The 14,621-nt window shown below is 38.2% G+C and overlaps 1 protein-coding gene and 1 long non-coding RNA gene across 6 annotated transcripts in view; one reads left to right on the forward strand and one right to left on the reverse strand.

Moving 5' to 3' along the window:
* Positions 1-14,621, forward strand: part of LOC126965172 (uncharacterized) — a 73,350-nt gene that overhangs the window by 21,048 nt on the left and 37,681 nt on the right. The window lies entirely within an intron of this gene.
* Positions 1-14,621, reverse strand: part of LOC126964968 (PHD finger protein 14) — a 35,103-nt gene that overhangs the window by 2,142 nt on the left and 18,340 nt on the right. For 2 of the 5 annotated variants that reach the window (XM_050808330.1, XM_050808326.1), the window contains exons 14-20: positions 11,605-11,776; positions 10,278-11,046; positions 7,293-7,400; positions 4,643-4,732; positions 3,372-3,425; positions 3,058-3,188; positions 2,007-2,115 (exon numbers count right to left, since the gene is read on the reverse strand). In XM_050808330.1, the coding sequence (XP_050664287.1) occupies positions 2,007-2,115; positions 3,058-3,188; positions 3,372-3,425; positions 4,643-4,732; positions 7,293-7,400; positions 10,278-11,046; positions 11,605-11,776 (1,433 nt within the window). The remainder of the gene's footprint in view (positions 1-2,006; positions 2,116-3,057; positions 3,189-3,371; positions 3,426-4,642; positions 4,733-7,292; positions 7,401-10,277; positions 11,047-11,604; positions 11,777-14,621) is intronic. The other 3 variants (XM_050808327.1, XM_050808331.1, XM_050808329.1) reach the window with 3 other exon arrangements.

Raw genomic sequence — 14,621 nt, forward strand, 5'->3', positions numbered from 1 at the left:
TTTGTGCATAAAATTTGTGGAAGATGCCGGGTTCGAAACTGTCCCACCAGAGGCTAGACTAAAATTTTGTCGACGATGCCGGGTTCGAAACTGTCCCACCAGAGGGTAGAGTAAAAATTTGTGGACGATGCCGGGTTCTAAACTGTCCCACCAGAGGGTAGAGTAAAAATTTGCGGACGATGTCGGGTACGTAACTGTCCCACCAGAGGGTAGAGTAAAATTTTGTGGACGATGCCGGGTTCGAAACTGTCCCACCAGAGGGTAGAGTAAAAATTGTGGAAGATGCCAATTCGAAACAGTCCCACCAGAGGGTAGAGTAAAAATTTGGGGACGATGCCGGATTCAACACAGTCCCACTCGAGGGTAGAGTAAAAATTTGTAGACGATGCCGTGTTCGAAACTGTCCCACCAGAGGGTACAGTAAAATTTTGCGGATGATGTCGGGTTCGTAACTGTCCCACCAGAGGGTAGAGTAAAATTTTGTGGACGATGCCGGGTTCGAAACTGTCCCACCAGAGGGTAGAGTAAAAATTGTGGAAGATGCCAATTCGAAACAGTCCCACCAGAGGGTAGAGTAAAAATTGTGGAAGATGCCAATTCGAAACAGTCCCACCAGAGGGTAGAGTAAAAATTTGGGGACGATGCCGGATTCAACACAGTCCCACTCGAGGGTAGAGTAAAAACTTTTCGGACGATGTCGGGTTCGAAACTGCCCAACCAGAGGGTAGAGTAAAAATTTTTGGACGATGCCGGGTTCGTAACTGTCCCACCAGAGGGTAGAGTAAAAATTTGCGGACGATGTCGGGTTCGAAACTGCCCAACCAGAGGATAGAGTAAAAATTTTCGGACGATGCCGGGTTCGTAACTGTCCCACCAGAGGGTAGAGTAAAAATTTGTGGAAGATGCCAGTTCGAAACAGTCCCACCAGAGGGTAGAGTAAAAATTTGGGGACGATGCCGGATTCAACACAGTCCCACTCGAGGGTAGAGTAAAAATTTGTAGACGATGCCGTGTTCGAAACTGTCCCACCCGAGGTTAGAGTAAAGATTTGTGGACTATGCCGGATTCCAAACTGTCCCCGTAGAGGGTAAAGTAAAAATTTGTGGACGATGTCGGATTCGACACTGCCCAACCAGAGAATAGAGAAAAAATTTGTGGACGATGCCGGGTTCGAAACAATCTCACCTGAGGGTACAGAAAAATTGGTTGACGATGTCAGGTTCGAAACTGTCCCACCAGAGGGTAGAGTAAAAATTTGTGAACGATGCCGGGTTCGAAACTGTCCCACCAGGGGGCAGAAACTCCAATGCTCTCGATCCAAGTTGTGTATGACTAAGCTAACCGTTCATACCGATACCTCAGTTCCAAATCTACACGCAGCCAGAGAGTAGACAGGTCCCTACCCTCAAAATTGGCGAAACGGCGACAGCAGATATTCACAATAACATACACGCAAACCCCGATATGAGGCAAAAATTATGCTCAATTTTGTACCTCAAGTATGTATGCTCAAGTTTGTTTGAGGTACTTTAAATATGATGTATCGCTATTTCGAGATAGCTGCGTCTCCGTAAGGAAACAAAGGCCGGCTGCGCCGACTCAAGGTGGTGGTGAACAGCGTTTAAATTGGAATGGATTCCCCTAATGTTGCAAAAGTCCACATTAAGCGTGGAGCGGGGTGCCGTGGTGTTGCTGCCTTATTTGTCTTCGGATATGCGCGGTTCTGTGCCCTTGGGGAGGGATTCTTTGATCCAACTTTAGTAGAGCCGGTACCCTCCTGGGCTGAATGGGCTCCGGGCCTGAGACTATTCTTTTTACGCCCTGGGGAAGCACAGAGCAAGCTTTACGGAAAGTACCCAAGTCGTATCGTTCTGGAATATCCATTCATTCCAGTTTGGTAGTATACCAAAGTTTATTGAAAATACATTTTCAAAGAAAGAAGGCAGTGGTAGAGAACTTGCTCGTCTATGATTAGGGTAGAAAATAAGGCGGTAAGTGATTCTCACAGTTGGGTCACAATCAGCGCAATGCCATGAATATCCTCGCTTCTTTGGGTTCTTGTGAAGCGGTGGCTCCAAGCAGGTGAAGTGGTAGCGCTTGTAGCATTCGTCGCATCTGTTTAACACACATAATATATTAGTGGTATTGTATTTCATTAACACGTGTCATACGATACATTCCATTAATAATGCAAAAATAACATTTTATATAATATATGTATGTACTCTATGACATATCAGTCCCTCCTATATACATTTATTTTTTCTCTGTGTTCTATTATCCGAGTGCATGTTTATTTACCCTTTGTACCTCCTAAAGAGGCACTTAGCCTGTATCAATAAGGTCGATCTCAAGTTGAAATCAGTGTGCACACAAGAATTAAATCAAGAATAATATTGTATAAATTCTTGGGAAAAAGCTGGCCAATATAAAATAAAATATGTATCTCAAACAAATTTTCATCAAAAGTGGAGTGCAATTAGTGTAATATCTATAACCTGATACACATCGCAGTAGAGAACTGTCGATATACCCCTTTATATGCACGAGCTACATCAAATATTTTACAGTATATGCATTTTGACGCAATCGCAGCGTTTCTTCTTTATTTAATTGTATAATTAAATTGAAGCAGACACATCTTAGACCCATCTTAGTAGTAACATTCCACCTTCGCACGACACGCCACAAGTTAGGATATCATCCTCACCATCTGGATGTGTGGCGGTCCTCCGCAGTGCGGTTTTCAAGGAGCTTTCTTCCACGTACTACAAAGCTGTGGAATGAGCTTCCTTGTGCGGTGTTTCCGGGACGATACGACGATATCAAAAAAAGCGCGTACACCTTCCTTAAAGGCCGGCAACGCTCCTGTGATTCCTCTGGTGTTGCAAGAGATTGTGGGCGGCGGTGATCACTTAACAACAGGTGACTTGTACGCTCGTTTGTCCTCCTATTCCATAAAAAAAAATAACAATCTAACAATTGGTCCTTCGAGCCGGAAATTTTTAAAAATTTTATATCTGTATCTGTATATATTTGTATCCGTATCCTGTGTACCTCACGAGGTCGGCGGCGCCCCCCGCCTGAACACACACGTCGCACTGTGTGAGTGGAGAGAGTGCGGCGCTCCCGCTCGCCGCTGCGCCGCCCACTCCACTCGATTTGCGGACTCGACTCTCACGGGAACGCTACATACAATCATCGTTCCTATATATGAAACTGTATAATGTGTTTCTCAATCTTATAATTTCAACCCACATTTTATTATAAAAATAATAATACATGTAACATTATACCAAATTTTAACTTAACAAGCATTCAAGTCACATATTTCGTAAGACAAGTATGCAAGCCACATAATATTTATTTACCTTCGGTTTTGTGCTTAGAGGTAGTGGTTCCTTTATTTCCTTGGCTTTCGGCAGCTTGTGCAAAAATGTTTGTTTTTAAGATATTATCCAATAGCGTGGCACAAACACATAACAAATAAAAGGAGAAAGAACGACCGTCACAAATTATTACTAAGAAGACGGTCCTCAAACAGAATAGCGTGAAAATAAGTACAATTGTTTGGGACGGGAAAACATATTAATGTTCGGCTTGGGCTAGGGATGAGCCGCACTTAAATGCTAGCATTGCTAGCGTGATATTATTGGTGTTGCGACATAGCTTGTCAACTCCTAGTCTTTTTCACCAGTCCTCTGTTTGATACATCTCCGAAAAGCTGGGGCAAATATGCCCCTCATGCCACATTGCTATAATATTATACTTATCAAGAGTCCGTGAGACCTGCATAAATCGTTTACATCGGGTGATCTTGACTTCTAGTCGATGTTTCTGTTCACATTTTTTTGGCGGAACCATACTTCAATTTCTAATATAATATTGTGAAAATCCTGACAAAATCGGTCCAGCTGTTAAAGAGAATATCGGAACAGTCTAACGGGTGAGCAAAAGTTTGTATTTTGGTATTAGTATACAGTAAAATGGATATGTGTGTCTGAGGTTTGCCTACAAAGAATTCCGAAATATTTCGGGCACATTGCGCGAAATACTGATGCTGACGGGGAAGTTAGATGGGAAAAGACCGAGAGGTCGAAATCCAAAGAGATGGTCGCATCAGATATCCGAACATCTGGAGATCCCTGTCAAGGTTGCACTGAACCAGGCTACCGACCGTAACCGATGGAGGAGTGCTGTTGGCAGTCTACGGAGTTATGATCCGCAGCAGTGAGGGGACGACGAAGAAGAATAATAATGTATATATTATATTCATACCAGGGGCGTGCATATCATATAGGCAATTAGGGAGTGCCTACCTCGTTATAAACATAGATAAATATAACTCTAGTGTTAGAGTTAATTAAGTTTAATTTGGTTCCGTTATTTTATTACCAAACTTCTACTGAACACCCACCCGTAACATATTTCCTTACGCTAGATACTAAATATCTACGGTAAGAAATCTTTGCTTATTCCAAAGCTCTACTACGACTAGTTAGATCCACAGTGCTTACCTTGCTAGAGAACCAAATGCACGCCCCTGATTCATACTATGCATTTAGTAAAAGCTGTTGTTATTATTACAAACGGTTATTATATTTTTTTTTATAAGTAGATGGTATACATAATTTATACATACAGGTGTGGTGATAGCTAGTGGATCTGACGTTTCGGCAACGGGCATCGACGTTGGGCTTGTAACAATCTCCAATTCCGGCTCACTCTGTTGCTGATCAGTACAAATAAGTTACATCAGAACACAACATTTATATATGACATCAATTGAAGATTTCGGAGTTTTTTTCTATTGTAGGAACAGAAAAATCGTGTATTTTTCTACTAGTAGTGTATCTTAAGTAAGTGAATCTAACCATAGAAAAACTTATACAAAGCGATCTTAGCGTCATTGATTACCTAGGTGTGGAGATATATTATAACATAACATATACTAGGGTGTCCCAAAGTTATGGGACATTAAAGGAAAGTACCCAAAATATCGAAGATATGCTATTTTACTGAAAGAAGACTTTATGTTATTTTTAAAAGTTAGTAATTCTGCATTCAAAGATTTTCTAAAAATTACCTGCCTCGTCTGGGAATCGAACCGACTTAAATGTAAAAAACAACACCACTACTTTTATGCTTCCAATCGAAAGAATGGCCAAAAACTAATAACTCTTCTTAAGTAACATAGTATTTTAAAAGAAAGTAATCAATTAAGTGGGTATTTTTTTGTAAATTAATTAATTAAATGCTCAAAATGTGATCTCTCTTGTCTTACGCAAATCGCCAATCTTTTAATGAGTCCGCTGCCATTTGATTTTCTTATTATTTTATGGTGAATACTCGATATGATATGGCACAATTCTGTTTGTAACTCGCCCACATTCTTGTATCGCTTTTTGTATAGCATATCTTTCACATATCCCCAAAAGAAGAAATCTTATGGTGTAAGGTCCGGGGATCTGGCCGACCATCTAATCGGTTAATTCGTACCAATCCAAGTATTATATATATATATTCCTTTCTTTTAAAATACTATGTTACTTTTATTTTTTTAAGGAATAGGAGGACAAACGAGCGTACGGGTCACCTGGTGTTAAGTGATCACCGCCGCCCACATTCTCTTGCAACACCAGAGGAATCACAAGAGCGTTGCCGGCCTTTAAGGAAGGTGTACGCGCTGTTTTTGAAGGTACCCATGTCGTATCGTCCCGGAAACACCGCACATGGAAGCTCATTCCACAGCTTTGTAGTACGAGGGAGAAAGCTCCTTGAAAACCGCACTCTGGAGGACCCCACACATCCAGATGGTGGGGATGATATCCTAACTTGTGGCGTGTCGTGCGAAGGTGGAAAGTGGTTACTTAAGAAGAGTTATTAGTTTTTGGCCATTTTTTCGATTGGCATCATAAAAGTAGGGGTGTTTTTTTTACATTTAAGTCGGTTCGATTCCCAGACGAGGCAAGGAATTTTTAGAAAATCTTTGAATGCAGAATTACTAACTTTTAAAAATAGCATAGTCTTCTTTCAGTAAAATAGCCTATCTTGGATATTTAAGGTATTTTCCCTTCATGTCCTATAACTTTGGGACACCCTATATAGATTAGATGATATTCGATTAGATATGGAAAAAGAATAAAACTTACTTCGAGTGATTGGTGTTTTATTTGATTTAATATTGCCTCATTTAATATTTTTAAAGTGAAACTTTTATTGTTACATTTTCTCAAATTTTTTCGTCCATCTCTCTCATGTCGCATTACAGCCGACCGCGGAGTAGGGGTGCATTTGAATCATCAATTTAATGTACTGTTTTCAAGTCAATCTTTGAGGGATATTCCTATGATGGCGATTGATATTGAACAATAATAATGTAGTTATATATTCTTTATACTCATAAAAGTCGACATTTTTTTTCGTCGAATAAATATGTTTACAAAGTAATATTGTACAATTAAACTTTTTATTTAATAGCCTGAGGGCGGTCACTCCATTCCCAATCTGTGGTATCATTAAGAAAGTCATTTATGTTATAGTAACCTTTACCACACAAACGTTTTTTAACAATTTATTTTGAATAACGTTATAGTTTTGTTTTGAACATTTTCTGGGATCTTGTTGTAAAAGCATATACATCGCCCCACAAAAGATTTACTAACTCGACTTAGCCGAGTAGTAGGCATCATAAGTTTATGTCTGTTCCTAGTGTTAACATTATGGTTATGACAGTTTCTGGCAAATCATCAATTGAACACATAGTTTTTAGACTTTTATGAACAGTAAAATAGCATCTCTTTTATTGCATAAACAAACTGACCCTACCCCTTTTGCTTGTCAATTTTGACAACTACAGTGCTTGCATAAACGACATGGACAAGTCACCGCTATATTTGGGAAAGACAGGTGACAGTACTTCGATTTACACTACACATAGTTTCATGTGCATATAATCTATATTCTACATATAAAAAAAAAGTTTTATTGCTTGTTCCCTATGTGTTCCGAAACCATTGATAAGATAATGATGAAACTTTGATAGTGTTCTGGGTTCCTGGTCCAAGAAATCTATAGAAATGGTTTCATACTTTACATGGCATTGCAAGGCATGCCGGATATAACTTAGACAACTTGGCAAAAATTCACATCACTGTTTTGTCTTTTTGTCTTTTTTCGTTGGACTAAGATATATATTGCCTCTAAAATTCTTATTTATAAAAATCAGTCCTGTCACTTTTGACTGCATAAGAGAGATATACATATTGATAAAATACTTTCTGCGCGCATACCTTGGAGATTTTCTTCACAACAGCGGGCGGCGGGCCATCGTTACTGTCTGTAGGCACGTAGAACATCTGAGTGTCGAGGGAGCCGTCGGGCTTCGTCAGCGGCTTGATCTGACAGAACACATATTTATACATTAGCGTACTCAGTCTTTGGTCAGACTGATCAAGAGGGTTAAAGGCATAAGAAGGCATTTTTTTTCTCAAAATTGATTCCTTTAGAATTCTTTTTGATGTCATTTCTGATATACTAGATACTACTACAGCTTCGGTAACAAATGGTGCTCTGAGAGGGAAGAAGCGGCGCAAGAAACTCTCCCAGCATTCTTTTTATGCGCTCTTTTCAATAAAAATATACAATATTGTACAGTCATTTCTATCGCTATGAAATAATCATAATCTAGTCCCAGGCTGTCCGATCACTTAGATATTCAGCTGTGGAGTTAAAGGATTTACGGCAGAGCCATTTTTTATAAAACATTTAAATTTATTTATAGTCTCCTCTCCTATCCACTTTGGTGGATACCGGGCCTAAGTCCACTAAACAACGACTTAGGAAAAACACAGACTATAATCCGAATAAAAAGGAGATCAACAATTCCTTGCGTTACCACAACAAATGTTGTTCGGGGTTTTAAAATTCCCTTATAATCTCAGCTGTCAAATGACGTTTTACCTGAGTAAAGTATGAGAAAAGTCTAAGTATGCCCTATAGATCTCAGCCTAAGAAACAAATAGACAACGAAATCCACTACAAAAATATATCGCTAGTGGATTATCTGAAAGGCTCCTGTATTAATAATGCCAAAGCCCCTAGTGTTGTTCCGATATATTGCAACAATGCTACCAGTTGGAGGTACCTTTACACAGGATGCCGGCTAGATTATGGGTACCACAACGGCGCCTATTTGCAATTTATTTATAATATAAAAAAAATTATAAACATTACTGTGTTTCGGTCTGAAGGGCGCCGTAGCTAGTGAAATTACTGGGCAAATGAGACTTAACATCTTGTCTCAAGGTGACGAGCGCAATTGTAGTGCCGCTCAGACATTTTGGGTTTTTCAAGAATCCTGACACTGCATTGCAATGGGCAGGGCATATCAATTACCATCAGCTGAACGTCCTGCTCGTCTCGTCCCTTACTGTCACAAAAAAATATTATGTTATTGGAAATCCCTATGGTTCATTTTTATTCTATTCCATTCGTACTTCCTAAATACAACACGTTATTCCAGAAAAATTTGTCGTCAAACTTATTCACGTTAATTAAAAAAAAAATACTCTTATATAAATAATAAAATACACTTTAGTATGAATAAGATGTTATTCACAAGACTAAAATCGGTGACACATATAGAAATGTTAACCGGGTTTTTTTTTTATTATTATATATTAGGAGATTTAACAGCTTTCACAACATTACAAAACAATCTTAATAGTCATAGCTAGCCATTTACAGAATCCCACGTGTATTTATATACACGTGGGATACGTGGATAGTTACATATGTGTGCGATACACCAGCCTATAATCCAACATACCTACAGCCAATATTATATATAAACTAGATACACTATAATACAATTAGCACAATATGTGTGAACATAATATGCATATCAATTACAACTCCTATAATATTACAATAAATTATCAACTAACTTGTATAACATTATCCAATACTACCTAATCAAAAAAATCCCTGTTCAGTAGCCGTCTCGCCGTTGCCACACTTGTGTTGAATAGATCAATATTTATGTGCTTAGAGGTTTCATTGAATTTATTGCCTGCCCTTACTAAAAATGCATTTTGCCTATAGTTTGTTCTCACTTGCGGTATATTTATTAGAGGATTAAACCTAATAGGTTTGGGTACATTAAGTTTTAGTTTTTCTAATAATTCAGGATAGTCCACCCTATTGGAAGCTATTTGCAATAAATATGTAATGGCCGCGATATCCCGTCTAGCAGAGATTGGAAGTATGTGCATGCGCTTGCATATGTTGCGGTACTCTTCAGAACTATAGGGAATGCGCAAATGGAAACATAAGTATTTTATGAATTTCATCTGGATTTTTTCAATTCTATCAATATTGATATTATATCACGGATTCCAGACTTGTGATGCGTATTCCAATATACTGCGGACAAAAGAACAGTAAAGCAACTTATAAGTTTGGGCATGCTTAAACTCAACAGAGCTTCTTAGGACGAACCCTAATGACTTCGAAGCCTTTGACACAATGTTATCTATGTGATCATTAAATGATAGCTTATAATCATGTATTACACCTAGATCCCTTATAGTTAAACATTTATTTAAACACTGATTCTTCAGGTAGTAGTCCACAGATATTTGTTTTGGTTTCCTAGAAAAAGAAACAACAAAACATTTATCTGGATTTAGGTCAAGTTTATTCATAAGACAGTAACTGTCTAGGCGTGCTAAGTCAGATTGAAGTTTTAACGCATCGTTGGCACTTCTAATGCATGTAAAAATCTTCATGTCATCAGCGAAGCAAATCAAGCGAGAGTAAAGGAAACAGGACGCTATATCGTTGACAAAAATTGCAAAAAGCAACGGACCAAGAAGAGATCCTTGGGGAACCCCACTAGGAACAAGAATCCAACTGGATGTGTAATTACTAATAACTACAGCCTGTGACCTTCGCTCAATGTACGACGAAAACCATCGGTGCAAGTCTCCCCTTATGCTGTACAACTTTGTTAATAGGATCGTATGGTCAATTTTATCAAAGGCTTTCGTGTAGTATAAATTACGTCTACTTGGCCCCCCGAGTCCATAGATTCCGAGATGAATTCATTTAGTAGCAGTAAATTGGACACAGTAGATCGTCCACGCAGAAAGCCATGCTGGGTGTAATGTAATGAGTTCCTAAGAGCGGTATATATTTAATTATATATCACTCTTTCAAATATTTGGGATGAAGAAGGCAGAGGTAATAGAAAAATCAAGCCAAGACAAACGTACCTTGATAGTAATCCTGGGATGTGGTTGTTCCGGGTTTTCCATGTCCTGGTTCTTCTTCTTCCTCTTGTGCTTGTGCGACTTCGACGGCGAGCGCAACAAATCCGGGGAATATCGATTCCTATGCTTTTCCTTCCTGCGTTTCCTGTTCGCTTTATAGTTCGCTATATCTGACGATAGATTAGCCAACGTATTTTCTATCGAGCTCTCGATGGTTTTCGAATCTCTTTCCTTTGAGTCGTTGAGTAATGAAGAAAACGATATGTTTTGAACGAACTCATCTTTCTTAGCAACCGCCACGTTCGATTCGTTTGATTGCTCGTTGTGTGAATCGTATGGGCTGTCGGCAACAATAGGCGTTATCGACATTAGGGGTGTGTTCGTCAATATCGGCGACGTGAAAGACCGTTTGTGAACTTTCTTCGAGGAACCTTCTCCCTCGCCGCCGGATGTTGAAGAATGCTCCTTTTTAGAATTCCTTTTCTTTTCCTTCTTTGGTTTCGTCTCGGCTTCATTACCGTCGCTGCTGAACTCGAACGGTTTGATTGTCATTTTTATCGGTGATAAATTTTCTATTGCCTTCTGCTTGTCGGGTTTGTGGTGTTTTTCTGGTTTATTTTTATGTATGGGTGAAGCCGGTCGGGGCGTGGGGCTCACCGGTTCGGATATAATAGCGCCATCTTTGCTGTACCGGATGCGAGATCGACGTGGAACCTTCTTTTCAAGCACTTCCGGTTCGGAGTCCGATGTCTTGTCGCACTCGGAGCATTGCCTATTTAACGATACATATATTAGAGTACACACACACAGAAGAAGAGCACCAGGCCACTCTTGTGGTCTTTCTAGTGTAAAGAGAGCATGGGCAATTTGACATATAGTGCCTTTTATATTGAAGCATTGAGGAGATTCATTTTTAAATTCTATTTGAAATAAAGAAAATTAACTGAATTTGAAGTGAGAGTATTTTGTACTAAGCTTGAAGAAGTATGATGTATCGGCTAATAATAATAAATAATAATGAGCATATTTATTCAAGAGTATAGATTAAATATTTTAATGTGTAAGTAACTTAAAAAAGTATACCTTAAACCAATGCTATTATTTAAATTATAATCTTAATCCAATGCCTCCTCCATGTTCTTCCACAACTCTATATTTTTTGCTTACTCCAGCCAGTTTTTACCTGCCACTGTGAAAACGTCATCACTCCACCTCATTTTGGGTCTACCTCGGTATCTGACACCTGAGGGACCACTCAATTTTGTCGCTTATAAAGTATCTGTTATAGTGTGCGCGGTAGCGCTAGTCAACGTGTGAAAGTGTTCGTTACCAGCCGTAGAGCTTGCTCTTCTTGGGCGGGCGCTGCAGCGGCGGCTTGAGGCAGTGCAGGTGGTAGTGGTGGCGGCACGTGTCGCACGCCGCCATCAGGTGCTGCTCGCTGCTCCGTCCGCACGCCGCACACTCACGGGCGCTCAGTCCCCCCGCGCCCGTACCGCTCGTCGCTGACCAATCACAAACGTACAAACTATCGTATCCTTTTTTACTATTACACAAATAAAATTTGATAACAAAATTTTATTGAACGATGCGGGACTCGAACCCACGACCTCTGGCGTTCCGGGCCAGTGCTTTCACAACTGAGCTAACCGTTCGAGTTACGTATCGTCATAACATCTTGTATGCTTTGTTCAACTCTCAGGTCTTTAGTATTTTTACAAATGCGAATGTACCAAAAGATATTAAAGAATTACAATCATCAATCGTTTTAAGAAAAAAAGTTAAAACACCACATTTGGAAGGATTTCTTATTTGTTAGAAACTTATTTGTTAGAACGCTTCCGGCTATGACTATGAACGAGACCTTCATAAACAAATACCCTCATAGCTGTCATTATAACAAATAATAAAATAGTGTAGGTATTTCATTCATTTTACATTCAGGAATTTAGAAAAAGGTACATGTTTCATCTTGTCTGTACGATCGTGTACGTAAATCGCAAATTTTATTGTACTTGTCAGCGATTTACATAATGTACTCATGATTTTATTAAGTAGTTCGCACGAAAGCAGCAAGGCGATCGCACGTGCTCAAGCAATAGTTAAGCATAAATAATTTATCTAAATAAACAAATAATATAAATAATTTTAATTACTCGAGTGTTAATGCCATAGCAAGTCAATCAAGAACCATTTATTAGTTAACTAGTCAATTATGACGAAAATAGTGTGAAGCAAGGACCCAACATTTGGTCCCTCGAGCCGGATTTGAACTAGCTACTTATGGATGATATTTCAAATCAAATCAAATCAGTTTATTCACGTAGGTCACGGAAATGACACTTATGAATGTCAAAAAAATATTTTTCTTATTGAATCTACCGCTACTTCGTAAAGGGTTGAGCTAATGACAAGAAGTAGCAAGAAACTCATTGCCACTCTTTTATATCAAGATTTACAGATTATTTCAATTACAATATAATATGCTAAATGTATAATGATGCAACAAACACACTCAAACGTCAAATAGTTAATGTCTTACACGAGTAAGTCAAAAAAGGAAATGTAAATTAATACAAAAGGTAGCGGTACGGTAAGTAAAGTACGGTAGCTGCATCATCCACATACACCATAAATCAATAAAGGTGTAAATTTTCTATATGAACCATTGGAGTTTGGCATCTAGCGTTATTCCAAGAAAAACATCGGTATCAACTATATCTAATTTCTCGTTTTTAAGCTGTATATCGATTGACACTTGCTTAACATTAGGTAAAGTAAATTGATTGCATTTCGTTTTATAACCATTAAGTACCAAGTTATTAGCTTCAAACCAATGCATTACTTTAGTTAAAGCATTGTTAACAACATCAAAATGTGGTATGCAACGGTGTATTTTAAACATGAGTGATGTATCATCAGCAAACAACACAATTTGATATTTATCCATTGCAATATAAGGGAGATCATTTATATAAATAAGGAATAGAAAAAGTCCTAAAATCGAGCCCTGTGGAACCCCCATTTAAACTGTTGAACCAGAGTACCTCTTTCCATTGATATCCACCTTTTGTATTTTATAATTTAAATAGGATGTCATTAAGTCCAATGCTTTATTTTAATACCGTAATGGTGAAGTTTTCTAACTAATGTTTCGTGTTCAACACAATCGAACGCCTTGGATAAGTCACAAGAGACGCCAAGTGCATCACGAGACTCCTCCCAGGCTTCAAATATATTATGTATCAAGTCAATACCAGCATCGGTAGTTGAACGACCCTGGATGAAACCAAACTGTTTGGAATGCAATAAATTTTTATGGAAAAAATGACGAAGCAATTGATTTAAAATAAACTTTTCAAAAAATTTACTAAAATTGGGTAGTACAGATATTGGTCTATAATTAGTAGGGTAACTGGTACAACCTGATTTAAACAGTGGAACTACTTTACTATGTTTCATTAGGTCAGGAAATTCACCATATTCTATACAATTGTTATATATTATATCTAAATCTTGCGCAATAATATCAATCAAAGACTGGACAAGTTTAACTGATATACCCCAAAGATCATTTGTTGCCTTATTTTTAATAGATTTAAAAGCTTTTATAACATCAGAGCCAGAAACATGATCAAATTTAAAGATTTTATCACATTCAAAAATGTTGTCTTTCAATAGTGAAAGAGCAGAGTCTGGTGATGAGTTCAACGAATTTGTAGTGGTAATAGGTATATTTGATTAGCAAGCAATCAACGCGCACGAGGCATGATAAGCGGAGTTGATTTTATAGAAAACAGTTTATTTGGAGTTTTAAATAACAACTTTGCTGAAAAGTTAGAGCAAGATATACAGTTAATCAACAAAAATCAAGAATATTTACCAGTACTTTGCAAAAACCAGTAGTAGGAGCAGAGTTTAACCTACTTAAACGTACATAAACTATCATGGCCAAGCAGCATAAACTTAGCAATCAGCGATTATGTAAATTCAGAAACCATAGAAAACTCAGTGATTAGAGATTTCACTTTGTCGGCAATGATAGCACATAATATTTTATTACACTTGAAAGAGATGCAAGATACTTTGTTAGATACATTAACAAATATTTACAACGGGCAGTTAAGTCTAAATCTTCTAACGCCTGAGCAGCTTAAAAGAAAGTTAAATATCATCACTGGAAAAATTTCCAAAGACTTGTCTGTACCCTTTGAAAACATTGATTTACCAAAAACCTATCATCTTCTAAAGATGAAAGCAAGAATGTCTACAAATTATCTCCTATTTGAAACCAAAATAACTCTAGTCCACCGAGACACACACGAAATACATAAAATAACTATCGTACCA

This window comes from Leptidea sinapis, chromosome 6, assembly GCF_905404315.1.
Source record: "Leptidea sinapis chromosome 6, ilLepSina1.1, whole genome shotgun sequence".
Classification (NCBI taxonomy): Eukaryota; Metazoa; Arthropoda; class Insecta; order Lepidoptera; family Pieridae; genus Leptidea; species Leptidea sinapis.